General features: G+C 46.2%; 1 protein-coding gene and 1 long non-coding RNA gene across 2 annotated transcripts in view; one reads left to right on the plus strand and one right to left on the minus strand.

Annotated features, from left to right (window-relative positions):
* Positions 1-550: 550 nt before the first annotated feature.
* The window catches only part of LOC307207790 (uncharacterized protein), a 29085-nt gene continuing 7939 nt past the window's right edge, over positions 551-21696 (plus strand). Inside the window, exons 1-4 of the mRNA XM_079961851.1 lie at positions 551-856; positions 4529-5057; positions 7390-8160; positions 20475-20485. Coding sequence (XP_079817977.1) covers positions 4563-5057; positions 7390-8160; positions 20475-20485 — 1277 coding nt within the window. The 5' untranslated portion in view covers positions 551-856; positions 4529-4562. The remainder of the gene's footprint in view (positions 857-4528; positions 5058-7389; positions 8161-20474; positions 20486-21696) is intronic.
* LOC307207570 lies at positions 18177-20387 on the minus strand. The gene is made up of 2 exons (XR_013834730.1): positions 19903-20387; positions 18177-19216 (listed from the first exon to the last, which is right to left on the minus strand). It is a non-coding gene; the product is annotated as an uncharacterized lncRNA (long non-coding RNA).

The raw sequence follows: 21696 nt of genomic DNA on the forward strand, positions 1-21696 counted from the left end.
TGCAGAGAGGGTCAGACATGATCTCTGGGGTCTCTTGGAACCTGAGGCTGCAGCAATGGGAGGGACAGGACCCTCTTGGGATGTGATTACTCTGCACTCTCCTGAGAACAGGACACCAGGTTAGATGCGCCAGTAGCCTGATCCAGCAGGCTCGTCGTGCATTCTTACTAAATCCTGCATTCTCTTACCTGTTTTGCCCCTTAAAAATATTTTATGGGTGCAGTAGTTTCCTTTAAATTTGATTACCAGGGTGCAGGGCTGAAGTCATCTTACTAGAAACAGAACACAAAATAGGGCCTTTGCAACATATTATTCCCAAGGTGAATCATAACTGACTGGAAAATAATAAAAAAATGTGGTGAGGAAAGGGGTGTGGGTGTGGGTGTATTGTGCTTTAGCAGTGGCCTAAACGAAAACAGCCAGGAAATAAACCAACTCTAAGTCTCCCACCCGTATCTTTTTCTCTTCTGTTGCATAAGTTCCTGGCACAAAAGTCTGCCAAGGGCATGCGAACCCTGCATGTTTCCAGAGCACTGCTAGCCTTTGAGGATCTAGCAGGAACAATGGGTGGCAGTGCAAAGGGGACAGAATATGCTGTCCAAAGCCCATCTGCTTTGTTGCAATCCTCACCCTTGTGAAATATTCCCTAAAATATGTGAGTTTACTGTTGGGAGAACTAGCCAGAGAGGGAAGGATGGAGGCAGGGTTTCTGTTTTATAGGCTAGCTTTGTTTTCTGGCATCTATGAGCCACAAAGCTTGGATATAAGCCACAGAACATCCTGTTTTCCCCTCTCTGCCTGTCCTCTTGCTGGTTGGTCATTCTAAGGTTCTGGAAAAAACACTGCCCAGCTAAAGGTAAGAACCAAAAAACCTTTCCTAAGCAGGTGAAAATGTGAAGATGTGGGGGGGGGGCTGTACAATACCTGTGGCTTCTAGGGCATTTTCTAAGTATAAAGAAATAGTGCAGGGGGAGCAGTCATTGCCGACAGGCATGCAAGACTGGGGTTTGCAAACAGTTGCAGCAACACAGGTATGCATCAGCCCCAGAGGAAAGTGATTGATTGATTGATTGATTGATTGACTGGTTATTTAATTTCTACACCGCTTAATATATTTTTAAAAATCTCTAAGAGGTGTACAAAAAACTGAAGCAGCAACAGACAACTTAAAAACAATTTTACAAAAATACAGTTGTAAAAATGTTACATTAATACAAAGGGGTGTGTGTGTGTGTTTGTGTGTGTGTGTGTTCAATATTCCTTCTGACATACCCTTCCTCTCAGGAGGTAGCTGCTGTAACTTTGGAGGGGTGTCAGAAAAGGGGGACGTTACAAGTCCCCCTTTTTTGTTTATGCAGGATGGAATAGACTCAGCTTCATTGTTTATGTTATTATATATAGCATAGTCTCTCTCTCTCAGGTAAGAAATTTGCCATCTGGGATATTGTATCTTTACCTCTTCACAATCCATGTGCTTGGATTTTTTTTATGAACAGGCTGCTTCTAAGATTAGGGTCCACACTGCAAAACTTGTTATTGAATCATAACATCACAGAATTGTATAGTTGGAAGGGTCATCTTGTCCAACCCCCTGCAATGCAATGATAGTGAATCGTGAATCTATTTTACTTACTCAGTATGTAAACAATAACAACAGAGGATGTGTTTTAAAATACACATCCTGCCCTCTGTTATGTACTGATATATATAACCAGAGGTTTTGGGGGAAAGCTCTCACTCACTGTTTACCGTGAGCTGAAATAAAGAGCATGAAATCAACACTCAACTCCGAGTATATTTCACCCTCCATCCACCTCGTTGCTTGTCATCTGTGTGATCCTTTCAGTATGTCTTTTTTTTTTAAAAAAAATGCTTTTTATTGGTGTTTCATTTAATACAAACAACAAAATACAGTAAAATTCAATAATCATTTACCCACATTCTTTCCCCACACTCTGCTGGGCATTGACTTCCTTCTCTCCCTTCAACAGGTTTAATTATGTCAGTTACTTTTCCACAGTTTCTTATTGTATCCAATCCTATCTACATCGTAAGATTTATTTCAGTCCTGCCAATCCTTTCAGTATGTCAATGGCCTTTGGGCAAAACAATGAATAATGCTCCTGTCACTGGGTTCCTCTATTACAACAGCAATTTTAACACAAAGTGTTGCAGCGACCCATGAAGCTAGTGACAACAATGGGGGGGGGGCTGAGCCCCATGCCCCAAAATATTGAGGGGGCCCTCTGCCCCATATACTCAGCACCCCTGCATGTAACATACAACTTAACAGAAAAACAAAAATGATGCACCAACACTGCAAAGTATAACAAACAGCATTTGCAGTTCTCAAGCAATAAACAAAGCAACACTCCCATCCACTGATTAGCAGATGAACAAAACCTCAACCCATCCAGCTCAAAAACCATCTACACTGACCCAGCAATGTTTTTCCCGCCTTATCCTGCCCACAAAATGCAGAAGCCTGGCACCAGGTCAGCTGCTGCAGATCAGTGGTAGAGTGGGTGCCCAGATCCTTCTCTAGGGATGTTCAAGCATCACGCCCTTGTGTGGGGCAGGGAGAGCAGTAGAAAAGCAAAGAAGGGAGACGATGGTGGCAAAAGTTTTACAGTGATACCTTGGGTTAAGTACTTAATTCATTCCAGATGTCCGTTCTTAACCTGAAACTGTTCTTAACCTGAAGCACCACTTTAGCTAATGGGGCCTCCTGCTGCCGCCGCACTGCCGTAGCACGATTTCTGTTCTCATCCTGAAGCAAAGTTCTTAACCTGAAGCACTATTTCTGGCTTAGCAGAGTCTGTAACCTGAAGCATATGTAACCTGAAGGGTATGTAACCTGAGGTACCGCTGTACCTGTTTTGCAGATATCCTTGCTACTCTTCTCTTGCTGCTGGTCAGGAGCAGAGGCACCGTGTTGCCCCCAAGATTAGGGGGGCTGGCGCATGTTGCACACATGTAATATTGCATGTGTGACATATGTCCTATGACGTCACGTACGTCCCTGCCGTGCACGGTAAACTGGTGAGGACTAGCATAAGGCCACACCAACCTGTGTGATATCAGGAGATGCCACCCAGGCAGTTGCAGCCTTCCACTAGGCCATGCTGGTCCTCACAGTGTCAGGAGATGCTGCGTAGGCCACTGGACCTTGTGCCAGGTCAGTCCCCTCAGCCTCTCTTGACACTGCACAGATCGGTGCAGCCTTCCGTGTGCCTTCCGTTGTGCTGTGCTCAGCTTGGCAGTTCGGTCTCCTCTGCCCCCTCAATATTCGGGGAGGATGACCCCCCTGCTAAGCAATATTGAGGGGGCTGATGACACCTTCACCCCCTAGAGTTGGTGCATGTGATTAGGAGTGAAGCCAGGGAGATTCCCAAGGGCAGAAAGGGAGGTTTCCTTCCCTGGGTTAGAGGGTTAGAATAGGACTGAAGAGACCCAGGTTCACACACACACATAGCAGACCCTCCAAGTATCCTTATTTTCCAGGAACATCCCTGATTTAGAAAAGGCATCCTGGTTTCTGATTTGATCCTGGAATGTTCCATTTTTCCTTACGATGTCCCTATTTTCATTGCAGAAATGTTGGAGGGTATGGAATTGTCAGATTCCCAAGCCATCTGAAGGCAATCCTGTATAGGGAAGGGTTTTGTTTTTTTTAAGTTTAATGTTTTATTATGTTTTTATATATGTTGGAAGCTGCCCAGAGTGGGCGGGGCAGCCCAGTAAGATGTGTGGGGTATAAACAGTAAAATTATAATAATGGAATGGGACGTCCCTATTTTTAATCAGAGAAATGTTGGAGGGTATGACATAATCTAGCCACTAGCTATGCTGCTCAAGCTATATCACTACCTTAACCATATCCTCCCATACAAACCCACCATGGCTCTGGAATCTCTGGGGAAAGCCCTTCTCTTGGTGGTGGACAGTGGTGGACACCCGCAGGCAACTTTGGAACTCCCTCCCTAGAGAAAGCAGACTGGCCACCCGCTTGTCATTATTCCGCCAGCAGATGAAGGCTGATGACATGCCTTTGGAAAGGGCTTTTCAATAATGCTATGCTATTTTTACTATCCATGTTTCAATAATAAAAACAATAAAAATAATTTTATTATTTATATGCCGCCCATCTGCCTGGGTTGCCAAGTAAAATAGATCTGTTTTTATATTGTTTTAATTCTAGTACAGTTTAATTACATTTTTATAACAATATTTCTAGCTTGTTGCATTTTATCTGTTTTGCTGTGATTTGTGCAAGCCGCCTTGCGTCCTGGTCTGGGGAAAAGCTAGGAGATAGATGATATAGATAGATGATAGATAGATGGATAGATAGACAGATATCCAACCTCTGTTCAAAAGCCTCCAATGAATCATAGAATTGTAGAATTGGAAGGCTGCCCCGAGGGTCAGGGATCATAGCTCAAGATTACCTGGCCGATGGCTATCTAACCTCTACTTAAATACCTCCAATGCATCTGACTATACTTTGCCACTTGTCCCATCCTGACAGGCGGATACATTGGCTATTACAAGGAGCCAGGATTATGAAATCTACTAGAGAAAAGATCACCCTGAACTTCAGGGGAATCCGATACAAGACTTATGCTAGCACCCTCCAAGCCTTCCCTGGGACCAAACTGAGCCGCCTCACAGGGCACCAGGAGGCATCCACCGAGTTTGACTATGACCCCAACACTGGAGAGTTCTTCTTCGACAGAGATACCCGTGTTTTTGAAGAGGTGCTGAACTACTGCAGGACCAAGCACCTCCACTGCCCTCAATACATCTGCAAGTCTGTCCTTGAGGAGGAGCTGGCCTTTTGGGAGATCAGTGAGGCCGCCCTGGCTCCCTGTTGCTGGCAGAGGCTGAGTGACATGGAGAGCCAGCAGGAAGACCTCGCCCTCTGGGATGACAGCAAAGATGAAGATGACCAGGCTCTCCTGGCCCAGGTGGGAAGGGGAAATAATAGTTGCAGGGCCCAGTGGCAGCCCAGAATTTGGACCCTCTTCGAAAAACCGTTTTCCAGTGGTAGTGCAAAGGTAAGTGCTGGAGCATTTCTTTAAAATGGGAATGGGGAGCCTGTGGTCTTCCACAGAGCCTGGTCATTGGGGTTGATGAGCACTGGACTCCAACAACATCTGGAAGTCCAAACAGGGCTCCCTTTGCTGCTTTAAAACAAGGGGGGATCCAATTTGTTAAGGTCATCTTGAATCCCACTTCTGTCTCCAGCAGCATTAACTTCCGCTCCCAGTTTGATGTCACCTGTAAAATTGGATAAGCATCCCCTCAATTCCTTCATCCAAGTTGTTTATAAAGATGTTGAACAACAATGAACCCAGAACAGAACCTTGTGTCACCCCACTTCTCCCTTTTTTTCCGGGATGATGAGGAACCATTAGTGAACACTCTTTGAGTTCAGTCAGTCAACCAACTAGGAATCCACTTAACAGTTACCTTATACATTTTACCACCTTCTCCACAAGAGTATCATGTGGAACCTTGTCAAAAGCCTAACTGAAATCAAGATACAATACCTTCACAGCATTCCCCTGATCCACCAAGCTTGTAACTCTATCAAAAAAAGAACTGAGTGTCATATGGCATGACTTGTTTTTGAGAAATCCATGCTGGGTCTTAGTAATCAGAGCATCCTTTTATAAGTGCTCACAGACCAACCATTTAATTAAGTGTTCTATGACCTTTCCTGCTACCTACATCAAGCTGACTGGTCAGTAGTTAACTGGATCTTCTCCCCCCCCCCCCTTTGAAAATGGGGACAACATTTGCCTGCCTCCAGTATGCAGGAACCTCACCTGTTTCCCAAGAATTCTCAAAAATTATAGGCAAAGGCTTTGAGATTACATCTGTAAGCTCCTTTTGTACCATTGGGTCAGTGCTATTTTTCTAGGAAAAGAGGTGCTGGAACTTACCATAAACACCTCCCTTGTTCTCTTATAATGGCAATGGTGCCCACCTAAGAGGTGCCAGATCTGAGTTCCAGTGAGTTCCAACTGAAAAAATCCTGCCATGTGGAGTTCACGTGCCTATACATTACACAGGTTTATATAGAGGCATCCCCTCCCCTCAGCTTTAAACACACATAGAAATTATGTTTACAAAGAAAACACATTATCAAAACCAGATGCCTGCTTCATTGAGAAGAACAGGGTACCTTCTCTCTATCAGGAGAGCTCAAGGCTGAGCTTTTTCTACACAAACATTCTTGACACATTCTTCACACAGCCTGTGTAAGAAGATTCTCCTGACAATATCCTTTCACACACTCTTTTTTTTACATCTCTTCACATGTAGGCTACCTATCAAAGCCATGCATGCACCATTAATTCTGAGAGGGAAATAGTAGCTCTCAGTAAATTAAGCACACAAGGATGGTAGATGGAGCAGTTCCTTCTTTGTGGGAATCTGGGGAAGTCTCCTCCAACATAGTGCTCTCCAGATATTTTGCACCAACTCCCATCAGACGTAGCCAGCATGACTGAATGAAGTTTGAGCTGATGGGAAAACAGTCACATTGACTGGGGCTGATGGGATTTATAGTAACGCAAGATATCTAGAGGGCACCAGGCTGAGGAAGGCTGATCCACTGTGCAAACAGGGGCTAAATGGGGTTCTGCCACAATGCCACAATTTAGGGGGAAGAGCTCACTGGTGGAACATCTGCCTTGCCAACGGAAGGTTCCAGGTTCAATCACCAGTGGCACCACAAGGTAGGGTGGGAGGGGAGAACCTTTCTAGAATACTGGAGATCCACTCCCCAATCAGTGTAGACCATACATCAAGGATGGAACAATGCTCCTATGAAGAAATGTTGCAGTGTCTGGATATTTTTAGTTTAGAAGAAAGTCAAGTAAGAGGTGACATGATAGAAGTTTATTATGCATGGGGCAGAGAAAGTGCCCCAAAACATTAGAACTCCTGGACATCCAAGGAAGCTGAATAATGTTGGAAGATTCAGGAAAGATTTAAAAAGTACTTCTTTTCGCAGCACATAGAGCAGGAAACTCACTCCCACAGGAGGCAGTGATAGCCACCAACCTAGATAGCTTTGAAAGAGGATTAGACAAATTCATGGAGGATGGTAAGGCTATCAGTGGCTGTTAGCCACGCTGAGGCAGCAATGCTTCTGAATATCAGTTGCTGGGAACCATAGGAGGGGAGAAGGCTCTTGTGCTCAGATCCTGCTAGCTGGTTTCCCTTTGGGGCATCTGGTGGCCACTGTGAGGACAGGATGCTGGATTAGATGCTTCATTGGCTTGATCCAGCAGGTGCTTCTTATGTTCTTATGTTCCTGTATTCTAACACAAAGCTCACAAACTAACTTCGTGACACAGCTGAACTTTCTTTCCACAGGTTCTGGCCGCTATCTCCCTGGTCTTCAACATTGGGATTTGCATCCTTTTCATAAAGAAGGCTGATGTAGAAATTGAGTTCTTTGTCTATGGACATGAATACAACAGCACTGACACCGTCCTCAATGAGATTCACAAATACTTCCCTTACCTCATCCCTCTGGAGTTTTTCTGCGTCCTCTGGTTCTTGTTTGAGTTTTCTGTGCGGCTTACGTTTTGCCCAAATAAAAAGAAGTTCCTGACCAGCCCCCTGAACATAGCTGACTTCATCTCCCTCTTTCCAATTTTCATCGAGCTTTGCACACATGGACAAGCCTGGCTGGGTTTTGTCCGTGCACTGTACACCCTCAAGCTCTTGAAGATCCTTAAGCTCATAGAAATCCCTCTAATGTTCCAGGTCCTTTCATACACGTCCAGGTCTATCTTCAGAGAGATCTTGATCTTCATGATCATCTTTATCTTCGAAAGTCTGTTCTTCGGCATCCTCATGTTCTACACAGAGGTCCTTTACCCGGTACCTGAATCGTATTTTGAGAGCATTTCATCCTGCATTTGGTGGGCAGTCATCACTTTGACCACTGTTGGTTATGGAGACTCGTACCCTATCACCGAATTCTCCCAAGTGATAGCAGCCTGTGCGGCACTCTGTGGCGTGCTGACCATAGTCATCCCAATCCCTATCTTTCTGATCAAGTTCAAGGGCTATTATGATGCTGCCGTGATCAAGGAGAGGAGGAAGAGGAAGATGGAACAAGCAGCAATGCTGTCATCCTAAGGACTCCAGAGCACCATGTTGCCAATTATTCATGGGAAGAGATAACTGGCTTCTAGATAGCTTCCTGCCACACCGCAGATGCTTCAGCTGATTTGATGCATTTTTTAGCTTCCTACCTGAGCATCATATTCCTCTGTGCTGCAAACTGAATTAAGTCACACTCTACCTGTGCTCCCACATTTCCAAAGAGAGAGAGGGCTACCAATGCCCGTTGGCCATGGTGGCTATGCTCTGCATCCATGGCTGAAGACAACAATACTTCTGCGTATCAGCTGCTGGAAACCACAGGAAGGGAGAGAGCCCTTGTGCTCATGTCCTGCTTGCTGGTGTCCCAGAGGCATCTGATTGGCCACTGTAAGAACAGGATGCTGGACTAGAAGGGTGGATTGACCAGATCTAGCAGGCTCTGCTTATGGTCTTATGTTCTTAAAAGAGGTCTTCCTCCTCGTGCTTCTTGCCTTCAAGCCTTTTTGCCTGGAACATACCTTTGGACTGTGATCATGGCTCTTGCTTGCCCACAATGAACATGGATAGATGCAAGTTGATCTCTGTTGGCATTCTGGGCTCCATTATTCTTATGAAGTGCGAGGAGATTAATGCTGCCACAACCAACCAAAGGGGAAATGGGTTAGAGTCACCAATAATGTTCTATCTTTATGTATTTTTAGATTGTATAAGCCACTATCATTTTCCAGAAAAACCCTACAACAGCTAACATTGCAACCTAAACACAACTGGTATAATAATATAAGGGGGAAATGATGCAGGGATTTGACAGCATATAAAAGCAACAATAGCAATACTACTACTGCTGCTACTCCTCACAGTGTAATCTTTTACAAGGCTATCTAGATGTTAATCTCATTGATTCAGGGAAGTTTCCTCCCAATGTGTATAGGATTGGACCCTGAGACTCATGAAATAAAAGTCAACACATTCATATACCAGGCATACAACAAACTATATTACTTACTGGAAACCCAAATGCTATTCTTGGCAGAACACAGAGAAGAGAGAGCAAAACCCACCATTTCATGGTTAGTGGCCCTCATCCCAACTCGCTCAGACTCTGAAAATAAAGCCTCTCATTTCCAAACTGGAAATGAGAAAGGAGCAAATGTAAGACCTACTTCTGGAAAGGACTAGATCCCACTTCAGTTTGGGGGTCAACTGATATTAAAGAGGTAGCCCTCCCTCACCCAACCCCAAAAGGCACAACTCATAAAAATGACTTGCATTAGATTCTCAGCATTCCTTCTGTTCATAGAAAATAGTAGAAGTATTTGGAAAGCTAAATTCTAGTTTATTTTAAAATTTCATATTAATCAAAAGTTATTACATGCATACATGCACATTCATACATACATGATCAAAAGGTATTACATACTTACATGCATATTACATTCATGCGTATTACACACACACACAGAGACACACACACACATTCATATAAGATTATAAAGACTACAGAATCCAGGATCCAGGATCCAGAATGCCTCATATTTTTCTCTCACTTGTTTGCTTGGCTCTCCTCTTTGAATTGGGTGCTTTATGCTGAATGATGGCCTTCAGGGAGCCACCACTGAACCCAATGGCCCTGCAGGCATGTTATAGTACTCCATGAACTGTAGCTTGTTGTCAATGGGCACATGCACCAGCCACTCTCCTCTCTGCTCCAAAGCAAACTGGAGCATCAGGTGAGTTTCAAAAAAGGCATCATCATAGATCAGGTGCATTTCAACCATGGGTCTCAAAAGGGGGGTGGGGGCAATGTGGGATACCAGCCAGTGAAGTGAAAATAATTGCAAATGTTTTACTGGCAGGTAGCAGGAATGGACACAGTCTACACTTGAAAAAGGAACCACAGTCATAGAAATGTGGAGTTGGAAGCGACTTGGTAGGGTCCTCTAGTCCAACTCACTGAAATACAGGAATCGCAGGTAAAGGATCCCTGACAAACAGCCAATCTCCACTTTAAAACCTCCAAGAAATGAGAGTCCACCACTTTCTGAAGGAATCCATTCCACTGTTGAATTATTCTTACTCTCAGAAAGTTCTAGCTAATGTTGTTGGAATCTCCCTTTTTCATAATGGATGCAGCATTAAGCAAGTCCCACCCCCCTCCATAAGTGTGCTTAATATAATGTGCACTTTGGCCTTAAGACTTCAAAAAGTGTAGACCCCAAGTCCCCTGGGTTTCTGCTAGGTATTGGCACCTCAGTTTCATAACTACATTGCACTTAAGAGAAGCCTCCTGGTGCGAAAAGGAGATTTTTGTATTATTAAATAGTATAATGTATGCTGCATTGTGCTTTCACGCTACAGTTTATTAAAGGTAATTATATTTCTCCATTACAATTAATTTGTGCTTCATGTTTCTCAGGGGCAATATAGGCAATATAAACACTGAGAACATGAAGGATTCTTCTGTTTAGTAAAGAACTGCTAAGCGGAGGCACCTCAGGACCATGGTGTATTGGGAGGGAGGTTTCAGCTCTTCCTCCCCCTGCCACAGACCTCTCCTAAACCTGTCTCTATTTGCATTTCAAGGGACACCTCCATTGGCACCAGGAAATCTAGTGTTTTACAGAGGAACAAACCCAGAACTTTAGCTACAGTTTTTTGCCCTGGGTGAAGCCTCCAGAGGGGCACCATTGAGGCTCCCAGCCTGTATGTGTGTGTACACAAATGTGTGAGTGTGCGTGCCAAACTGGATCTTTGACCCGGGTGAACTAAAGTCTAGTTTCACTCCTGACAAACCTGACAGAGTCAGCTCCCTGCCCCAACAAACCTACATCTAAGGGGAAATCTAGAAGCTGCCATGACCCCAGTGTCCAGGAAGACACTGGCTATGTACACACCAGACACTTACAGCACTATGATACCCAGTGCTTTTTTTCTTTAAAAAAATGTTTAGGGGTAGGTACTCTCATTTTGACTCAAGAAAATCACAATTTTATAGTTCAAATCAGGGGAAATAAATATAGTAAATGGACAAAAGTACAAAGATTCACAAAATGTTTAGGGGTGTGCGTACCCCTGAGTATCCCCAGAAAAAAAGCACTGATGATACCACTTAAAGCACTCCTGTCCCCCCCCACAGCACCAAATTCGTGAAGGGTGCTGAGAGTTGTTATGAGACCCCCTCTTCCCCTCACAAAGCTACAATTCCAAGGGTTCCCTGGGAAGGGACTGACTGTTACACTCTGAGAGTCCTTATGTGGTTATTTATTCATTTATTTAAAATATCTGTATAGCTGTGTCATTCAAAAACAACTATCAGAGTGATTTACAACAAGAAAAACATAAAACACTACAAAACATAAAACACAATGAAAACCATAAAAACGTTAAAAACAGACAACAGTTAACATAGTGAAAAATAAATATAGTAGTTTAAATTCTGTTGCAGCATTCGAGGAACTTCAGTAATAGTTGCAAGGTAGATATAAGAAATTAGATATATTAAGAAAAAGTTTAATTATGATAAAAGTGTGTATTGGCAATAAGTAATATGAAATTGGCGAAACCTGCCAATGCAGGGGAAATTCCTTCATGGTTCTGAATACAGCAACCATCTTATGACCACAACAGCGCCCACTGACCTGGAACGCAAAATATTAGCCTGGAAAGAAAAGAATCATTAACTTGAAGACCGCTGACCTAGGATGAAATTATAGAGGCAAGAAATTATTAATTTGAGGGAGGGTGGGTGGGTGGGTGATCCTGGAAGGAAGAACACCAAAAGAGGCTTGGACAACAAGGTCAGCCTCATTTCTTTGGCCTTAGCCCCACCCCCAGCCAGCCATCCATTGTCCTCCCTGGCCTAGGGTGGGTCAAAGGCCGGCTCAAGCAGGTGGGTGGCACCCGCCCAGGTGAGCCCTGCTTGGTGACGCAAACCCCGCCCACCTATGCGGAAGGGAGGGCGGAAATTGCAGACACATGTGCTAAACCCTGTCTGTGGTGCCTACCCCTTTGCCCCAAATGATGAGACAAGACACCAGAATATGGGTTCAAATTGGCCACAACTTTATTGAGCTTCAGAAGTGGGAAACTTGGCCCAGCCCGCCTGGCTGAGGATATGCAGGCAGATGAGGTCCAGTGAGAGGGGACTGCAAAGCACAAACTTACACAGCATGCCCTTCCACCGACCTTGTCCTGGGAGGTTGACCTACATGCCGCCACTCTAGGGCCAGGGACTCCCGGTTTTTGCCTTTTAACGGGCCCTGCTAGTGCCGCCGCATGGGGAGAGAACATGAATGCATCCTCCCCGACTTGATGTTAGACTAAAGGATACCTTGCCAAGGCCTAAAACTGCCACCCGTGGCCCTAAGGGCCTCGCCGCCAAGTCCCACAACTGAGGATCAATCAAACCCTGAAGTCTACCCAGTCCCTAAGGACTTGTCGCAAGTCGTGCAGCCAGAGGTCATTACCTAGTGGGGTCAGGTGCACTCCATCCTCCCGGAATAGTTCAGCCTTATCTGCCCTGATGGTTGGATGTGGGATAGAGAACCCACCAATTTGCCGCATGGTATTGCGCATGGCCGTTGATTTTTTCCACAGCATAATTGATGTGAGAGGGATTGGAAACCCCCCTCCAGTGCAGACGGGGTAGGAGATTGGACCAGCCAATGGTCATTGTCAGGTACAAGGCATGCAGGCTTTTTATATCTGCCCTTGCAGCAAGGGCCAGGGCAATGCCTTTTTGTTCCACTAGATCATTCTCTCCCGCATGAATAATCAAGACCCTCGGAGGGCCATGCACCACCACAGCACTACGCAACATGGGCATCAAGCTCCACCAACATATGCCCCACTGGGCAATCCAATAAATGCGTACCTTGGGGTGGATGTTAAGGTTACAGCCCCCATTGTGCGACCGTGCATAGTCTGCCGCCCAATGCACAATGCTGTGCCCTACAACCCAGATCTTCATGGTGGGCAAACCTGTAAGAAAATTCAATTGCAAGTGATAAGGTGGAGGAGCCAGAACGAATATAGCTTTTGTAGGCTGCCAAGCACCAGCGCCCCAGTATCTTGATGCAGGTGGGGTCCCAACCCTGGACTGCCGCTGAAGTGGCAGCCCCGGTACGGAAAGAGTGCCCAGAATATTCCTGGGGACTAACGCCACAGGCCGCTATGACTCTGTGTAAGACTGCTGTGAATTGAGATTGCGTCAAAGGGTGCGTGTTTGCATGCATGAAGAAAGGGCCCTTGCACTGAAGAAGCAACGTGTGTCCTGATATGGGCAGGGGCCCTCCTGTTCTGTTGGGGACAGTGCCAGCATGACCCCTTTCTGCAATTGGTCAGTTTTTGAGGACCGAATCTTGACATTCAGTGGGCGGACTTAATGTCAGTGTCTGCCAGTGAGGAGACCCAGCCAAACACTCCCCAATGGGCATGGCACCAAAAAAGGCTAGGGAGAATGCAGCCCGAAAGAGACGCGTTTCGAAATTTGACCAGCAGATCTCTGGTAGTTTTCTCCAAATTAGATTGAGTGTGTCGATAGTGATAGGCTTCCTGCCATCTTGATGTGGGGGGATGACACAATGCCACCCAGCCAGCAGCTTCTTGACGTGGAAGCAGTCACAGGGATCTGGCCAACAAAGGAATTTACAAAAGAATGAGATAGCTGCCCTGTAAAGCATTAAAGTTTTATGGCAAGGCCCTTGCACTTTAGGAGCACCAAGAATTGAAGCACCTCCTCCTCGGAAGCGCGGTGTGTTTTGGTACCATGAAAACGCCCGAAGGTGTTCCAGGCCCTGGAGTAAGAACATCTAGTGGAGGGTGCTAATAATGACAATACTCCTTGGTTTACTTCTTACTTCCAATCTTACTTCCAGGTCTGGGCTGCCTCTGGTGCCAGCTCGCGGAAACGCTCCATCTGGAAACGAGATAGTGCATCAGCAATGTTATTGTTAAGACCGGGTATGAAATGGGCAGTGAAGGAAATATTGTGCTGCAGGCACTCCAGCGCAAACAGGCGCAGCACCCTTATGACCCTCATGGACTTTGCTGACTGCCTAGATATAACTCTTACCACCGCTTGACTGCCGGACCAGAAACAGACCCTGGAATTCAAGAAGAGGGTTCCCCAGATGCAAATGGTGACTAGATAGGAAAAAAATCCAGAAAGGTTAGATCCCGAGTGATGCCTGCTGCATGCCAAGAAGATGGCCATGGCTGGGCACACCAATGGCCCCTGAAGAACACACCAAAACCAAAGTGGCCAGAAGCATCAGAATGGACCTGGAACTCCACCCCAAGGTTAAGGCTCTTTTGCCAAAATGAAACCCAATTATAATCCTGCAAGAATGCAAGCCAAATCTTCAGAGCATCCTTTAGCTGCTTTGTCACCCTAATGTGATGGTGAGGGACTACCCCTCCAGCCATGAGCCATGCCAGACGGGCACAAAAGGCATGGCCTGGCGCAACTACCCTACATGCAAAATTAAGATGACCCAATAGAGATTGCACCTGGTGAAGGGTGGTCCTTTTAACCCTGAGCAACACTTTCAACGATTTCATCTTGGTCTGCGGGATTGCCCCCGAAACAGACTTTGGATGGTTGGTTTAATCTGGCCTCTGCGGCAGCTTATTCCCTGGGGTATAAAATCCTGTTTAAAAAGAAGCTCAACAACTTCAATCCTTAAAAAAGTTCAACAACTTTGGCCAGTCCCCAAGGCCCTTCACTTCATCAAATCTGGCCCTCTTTGAAAAAGTTTGGACATCACTGTCTCCCCTTGCCTGTGTCTTTCCCACAACAACCCTGTGAGGACTGGCCCCTAAATCACCCAGTGAGCTTCATTATGCTCAGATCTAGATGTTGGTTATGTATAAGAGAAAAGACACATTCTGGTGAACATTCTGCTATATATTCCCATCAGAAACCCAAGGCACCCCAGATGGCCAGTTTCAAAACCTTGGCTGTGAAAATACCCTCATTTGCCCATCATCTTCTTCAACAGGAGGAAGAAGTTAACCAGAGAGAGGTGGCCAAGTTGAGCAGAAAAGGCAAGAACAAAACAATTTGTTCTTGCTTCATTTCCTCACCATCCCTCCAGCCCCCTGCCGCCTTGTTGCACAACAAATCTGCTTTGAATTGAGCCAAGAGAGTTTGAACTCTGCCCATTTCCAAGAGGCCAGAGCTCTTTCAGGAGCTGTGGGTGGCAAGGGAGTTACTGGCTTATTTATAAATGGTCCACTAAATAATAGCTGGTTGTTGCTGATAGGAAGGTATGTTGGGGGAGCAGAGCGGAGGGTGTGCATTACACACACTCAAATGGCTTTTCTGTTGGATTGACTGGCTTTGCTTCCTGGCATCTGACATCTCTAGGCTTGGAACTGGGCCCCTAGAGGCATCGTGTTTTGCAGACAGCTCACTCAGTCCTTTTGCTGCCTGCTTATTCTTCCCCATTCTCTCTCTCTCTCTCCACCCACCACTGCATCGGGACTGTGGAGGTAAGGACTGATGCTGTAGCTTTTTCTCTGGGATTCTTCACGTATGTGTGTGTGTGTGTGTATAGTATGGTGCAATGGAGGCTTTTAGCAGACAACAGAAGGGGTTGGTGATGACACTCAAGTTGTGGGTTTGGAGGGCATGAAGAGACAGGCAGGCAGAAATGACAGGCACGATTTGCAGTGGTGGCACCTCCTGAGGGCTGCCATCTAGCTTTGCCATTGCACGTACTTCTTTTCATGCACCAGGGGATGCACTCAGACATACTGTGTCTTCCCTGCTCAGGAAGGAGGAATATAATGTTACATGCTACCCCAAACTCAGAGTCTCCAGGGGTTCCTGTGATTATGTAGGTTTGGTTTCCTTGGAATGAAAGTAAGCAGAGACTGTGGTGTCTTTTGGATGTATTGTATTATTTAGTCAGATATACAACCTGAGCATTTGATAGAGGGGCTGACAGCATTAGCACCCCAACAGATCTTACTTCTCTATTAGCTGCAGCTTTGGATCCAGCACGGAGCAAGCATATCTCTGTGTCTCCAGCTTCCAGCTCAGCTCTTACACACTACCCTGGCCCTTGTTCTCTTACCTAGCAGATAAGTGAGGGGCGTGGAGGAGGAGGACACCATCACCTGGTTATAGTTCTTGCAACCCAGCTCATTCTTTTGGGAAGCTGATGAGGACATACTTAGTGGCCAGCTAAGGTCCATCTTTAGGTGTGCAATTCTGCATAACGTAGACCAGAATACTTTTGAATAAATATGAATGGAACTAGATGGATTTTTGAGGTGCATTTAACAGTTGAGCAGCTGTTCTCGGAAAAGGAGGGTCAAACATATGGTATTCTGCTTAAATCAGTGGCTCCCAAATTTGATGATATGCCCCCTGGGGGTGGGTGGAATTAGTTAGAGAGGTGCTAAGAGGCAAGGGGGTGGCAGGAGGTCGAAGGCAGGCCCTTTTGAGCATGTTAATCACTTATTTATGATTGACACGCTAGAGTCTGAAACAAAGCACCTTTCTCACTTTATATTTAAAGTTTAACTGCTCTTACCTCTCATGGGGACACAGGTGGTGCTGTGGTATAAACCACTGAGCCTTGGGCTTGCCGATCGGAAGGTCGGCGGTTCGAATCCCTATGACGGGGTGAGCTCCCATTGCTCGGTCCCAGCTCCTGGCAACCTAGCAGTTCGAAAGCATGTCAAAGTGCAAGTAGATAAATAGTGGTAAGGTAAACGGCATTTTCATGCGCTGCTCTGGTTTCACCAGAAGTGGCTTAGTCATGCTGGCCACATGACCCGGAAAAACTGTCTGCAGACAAACGTCGGCTCCCTCAGCCAGTAAAGCGAGATGAGCGCTGCAACCCCAGTCATTCACGACTGGACTTAACTGTCAGGGGTCCTTAACCTTTATCCCTCTCAAAGCTATGCATTTTGGTCCTGTTTGTATTTTTTTTAAGTCTAAGTTTTCACAACTGTTGGTAATGCTTATTGATTTTCTTATACATTAATTAGGTGAAGGTTTGTGCATGTTTGGTAAGTGTGGGTAGGTATATTTTCCTTATATTTTCCTGAGAAATATTTTTCATGCAATATTTTTCGAAGTATATTCCTTTTTTTAGCTGAAATATTAGATCAGTACATTATTTGTGTGCATCAGTGACACGCACTCATGCCTACAAATTAGTTTTTTGGGGGGAACATAGCTATAGATTGAATTTTGATTAAAAGTGTGATTAAATATGAATTTTATTGCACTATTATCTTCTTCAGTAGATCATGCAAACTGTTCTTCTGAAAATTTCTTTTTATGAGTTTATGGAGGCATGGGGCAGTGGCCCAAAAAAGTTTGGCAACTACTAGCCTAAGTAGTTTCTGTTAAATTGTGCCAGGCTGGTCTCTGATGGTGCATTGCTACACAATATTAGTGGAAACATTTTGGTTTTTCTCTAACCTGTACAGGAGCAGCAACAACTAGCAGAACTCTCTCTCTCTCTCTCTCTCTCTCTGTGTGTGTGTTTTTGCAAAGTTCTCTCAGGGCCACCAAGAGGTGTGGAAGCTAATATAAATTGCCAGGGCCCTACAGTCTAGAAGTGAACTCAACTATCTTGCATATGTTTTTGTCTTCCTTGATAGTATCATTGTTGTTGTTTTTTAATATCCATTGTAAAACTGGTGAATTTCAAAGAAAATAATAATGATATAAAGCATTTTGCCAGTTATTGGCCAATAGAGACTTTAACAGACTACTGAATTTCCTCGTGCAAAAACAGCTTTCAGACTCTCTGCCTTGCTCAGGAAGAAGGTCCTCTCTGCACGCCAGGTCTGCGATGCTCCCAGGAGATATTGTGAGATCTCAAGGATCCATCCAAGTTCCCATGAGATCTCATAGGCCTTGGTTCCCATTTAACTTTTATTGTTCTTGTTGTTACTGTTTTCAAGCATGAAGTTATAAGAAAAAAGTGCTCCTTTTCCCTCATGGGGTACCCAAGAGCCATATAGAGTCCTTATGTAGGTTCTCTATCAGTAGGAGAAAATAACAGAGGCCAACCAGAGAATATTGAGAAGCAAAGCAGCTAGCAAGCCTGATCTTTATTAAACTGTTGCAACAGGGTGCCCACACACCCACCCCATGCAGGAGGGAGGAGGAACCCAGAACAATGGTGAGCAAGCCCTTGTACAGTGGTACCTCGGGTTACAAACGCTTCAGGTTACAAATACTTCAGGTTACAAACTCTGCTAGCCCAGAAGTAGTACCTCAGGTTGAGAACTTTGTCCCTGGATGAGAACGGAAATCATACACCAGCAGCATGGTAGCAGCGGGAGGCTCCATTAGTGAAAGCACGCCTTCAGTTAAGAACAGACCTCTGGAATGAATGAAGTTCGTAAGGTGAGGTACCACTGTAGACTTTTGAAAATGCCACCCTTTCCTGTCTGGCAGGAACCCTGTTAATGGGTTTCCCTGGACAGCCTGGCCATTCTTTTGTGATGATACTTAATTCCTGATTACAGGTCACAGGCTCTCCCTATTCATACCCAAATGTGCCCTTAAGGCAGGATTTGTGGGCACATGTGCTAAACCCTGTCTGTGGTGCCTACCGCTTTACCCCAAATGATGACATAAGAGACCAGAGTATGGGTTCAAATTGGCCACAACTTTATTGAGCTTCAGAAGTGGGAAACTTGGCACAGGCCTTGGCAGGTAACCCTCTCAGCCCGCCTGAGGATATGCAGGCAGATGAGGTCCAGTGAGAGGGGACTGCAAAGCGCAAACTTACACAGCATGCCCTTCCACCGACCTCGTCCTGGGAGTTTGACCTACATGCCGCTGCTCTAGGGCCAGGGACTCCTGGTTTTTGCCCTTTAACGGGCCCTGTAAGCGCCGCTGCATGGGGAGGGAGTATTAATGCACCCCCCACCCGACTTGATGTTAGACTAAAAGATACCCTTCCAAGGCCTAAAACCGCCAAAGTTGTGACGAAATGCCACGGAGAAGGCAAAACCTGCCAATGCATGGAAAATTCTTTCCCGGTTCTGAATACAGCAACCTTCTTACGACCGCAGCAGCACCCACTGACCTGGAACGCATAATATTAGCCTGTAAGGAAAAGAATCATTAACTTGAAGACCGCTGATCTAGAATGAATATCGAGGCAAGAAATTATTAATTTGAGGAAGGGTGGGTGGGTGATCCTGGAAGGAAGAACAGCAAAAGCGGCTTGGACAACGGGGTCAGCCTCTTTTCTTTGGCCTTAGGCCATCCCTGGCCGGCCGTCCCCTGTCCTCCCTGGCCAAGTGTGGGTCAAAGGCCAACAGCTGGCGGCGGGGGAGCCATGCCCCCCACGCCACCACAAAGAACAGCAGGCCACCCCTGCGGCCTAGCCGGGGCCCGTGCCACCCGCTCGGGCCAGTGGATGGCGGCAGCAGAGAGCCATGCCCCCCCCCCCTGCTGCAAAAAACCAAGCAGGCTACCCCTGCGGCCCAGCCGGATGGCAGCAGCGGGGGAGCCTTGTGCCCCCTCCCCAGCGCCGCCACAAAATAAAGGCCGCCACATGGGTTAAAACAAACTGGGATGCCCGCCCCCCTTGGAGCTGGCGGAGCGCCCCCTCCTGCGGTGAGCGGCGGCAGATGGGCCCAAGCGCCAACCTACGCCACCACCAGACAAAAAGTTGAAAACCGAGAACGCAGAAAGAAAGAAGGCTGCAAAATGTGGCCTAGCCTGGCGGAGGGGCCAAGCCCCCCCTCCCCCAATCCAGGCAAAATGCAAAGAAACTGGTTACTTACCTCAATCCGGCCATCTTGACACGCTCCTGATGACCTTGATCCTGGAAGGAAGAACAGTGAAAGAGGCTTGGACAACGGGGTCAGCTTCTTTTCTTTGGCCTTAGGCCCACCCCCAGCTGGCTGGCCATTGTCCTCCCTGGTTGAGGGTGGGTCAAGGGCAGGGGCGCCGACTTATAAAAAATATTGGGGGGGCGGGGGCCCATACCGACTTATAAAAAATATTGGGGGGGCCCAAGACCTCCAAACCGCTGCTGCTGGGGGAACGAAAGGGGCGAGCCCCGGGCTGCCCCGACCTTAAGTGAACCTGTGAGGGCCCGCCTTTTGCGGCAGCCGATTGGCTGCCGCCGTGGGCAGTGAATATTAATGAGCTAGGGGGAATCCCCGCTTCTCGCGGGGCTGACGCCAGCCCCGCGAGATTGTTGATGGGTCGAGAGCCCGCAACCCCACCCCCTCTCTAGATCGGGAGTGGCTTTGTTTTTCTTAAATTATTGGGGGGGCAGAGCCCCCCCAAACAAATTTTTGAGGGGGCTCGGGCCCCCTCAGGCCCCATGGAGTCGGCGCCTATGGTCAAGGGCTGGCCCAGGTGAGCCCTGCCCGGTGGGCTTTTCCCATTTCTATCCAAATATATGAGGTCATTGAAAGAGTCAAAATGGCTTTAGGATGTTTTCCTGTACAGTTTCAGACATGTGATTTATATATTTATGTATGCGTTTGCCTGGTACATTTATGAAGATTTATTTAATATCTTAGACCTTATAATTCTCATAACAATGACAAATACAACATGCATTTAACTTGCATTCAGCTTGTAGGATTTCTGTTTGTCTCGCTTCACCTTCGTGTGGCTGGAACCGTGCAAATTAAACATCCATAAGATGCATTCGTGCTGTAAAGATATTTAGCTGGTCCACCCTTTGCTGAGGAGCCACCTCAAAAACTCCCCACCACCACCACCACAAGGGCAAGAACCCTGAGTTCTCTGGTAAGTTATTGCATTGTTATGAGTTTGCACAGTACGAGATATTCTAAATTCCTTGGTCCAATAAGTTAGAATTAATCAGTTTGGGGAGTTAAACTATGCCAAGCACTGAACACCTGGGTTCAATGCTTACATTAAAAATGCAAGCCAGGCCAGCTTGGTAACCTCTTGCTGAGTGTGGATAGTAGGGAAACAAAGCCTGAGAAAGGGGCAGGGAGATGGGTGATTAACAAAGCAGTTACTTTGTGCTGGACAGCAGAGGGGTGTGAGACCCTCCTCCCTCAAAATAAGTAAGTAGCAGGAGTCACAAGGCCAGAGTTTTTAGAGTGGTAGTGATGTGCAAGCAAAACTGTGACAGGCTATAAAAGGAGACCGAGAGCATGGCTGATTTCCGTTTTGGATCCAAGGCTGGTGTGCCTAGAGACGTAGCAGATCCCACCACTATATACCAATTGTGGCAGATCCAAATTATGTACGCACCCTATAATAATGGGTTATCTTTTGGGTTTTGTGTAAGGGAAATCTTAGATACTTGGAGACTCAGGTAAAATAATAATAATAATAAATTTTATTTATACCCCGCCCTCCCCAGCCGAAGCTGGGCTCAGGGCGGCTAACAACATTCAAAATAATCCAACATTCTAAAAACCTTTCATTATAAAAATTAATTAAAATCAAATTGATGGCAACCATTAAGCAAAATTCTGTGCAGATTGCCAGAGGAGGGGGTCAGGCTGCGCCCTGACCAAAGGCCTGGTGGAACAGCTCTGTCTTACAGGCCCTGCGGAAAGATGTCAGGTCCCGCAGGGCCCTAG

This window comes from Podarcis cretensis (assembly GCF_951804945.1).
Source record: "Podarcis cretensis genome assembly, chromosome: Z".
Lineage (NCBI taxonomy): Eukaryota > Metazoa > Chordata > Lepidosauria > Squamata > Lacertidae > Podarcis > Podarcis cretensis.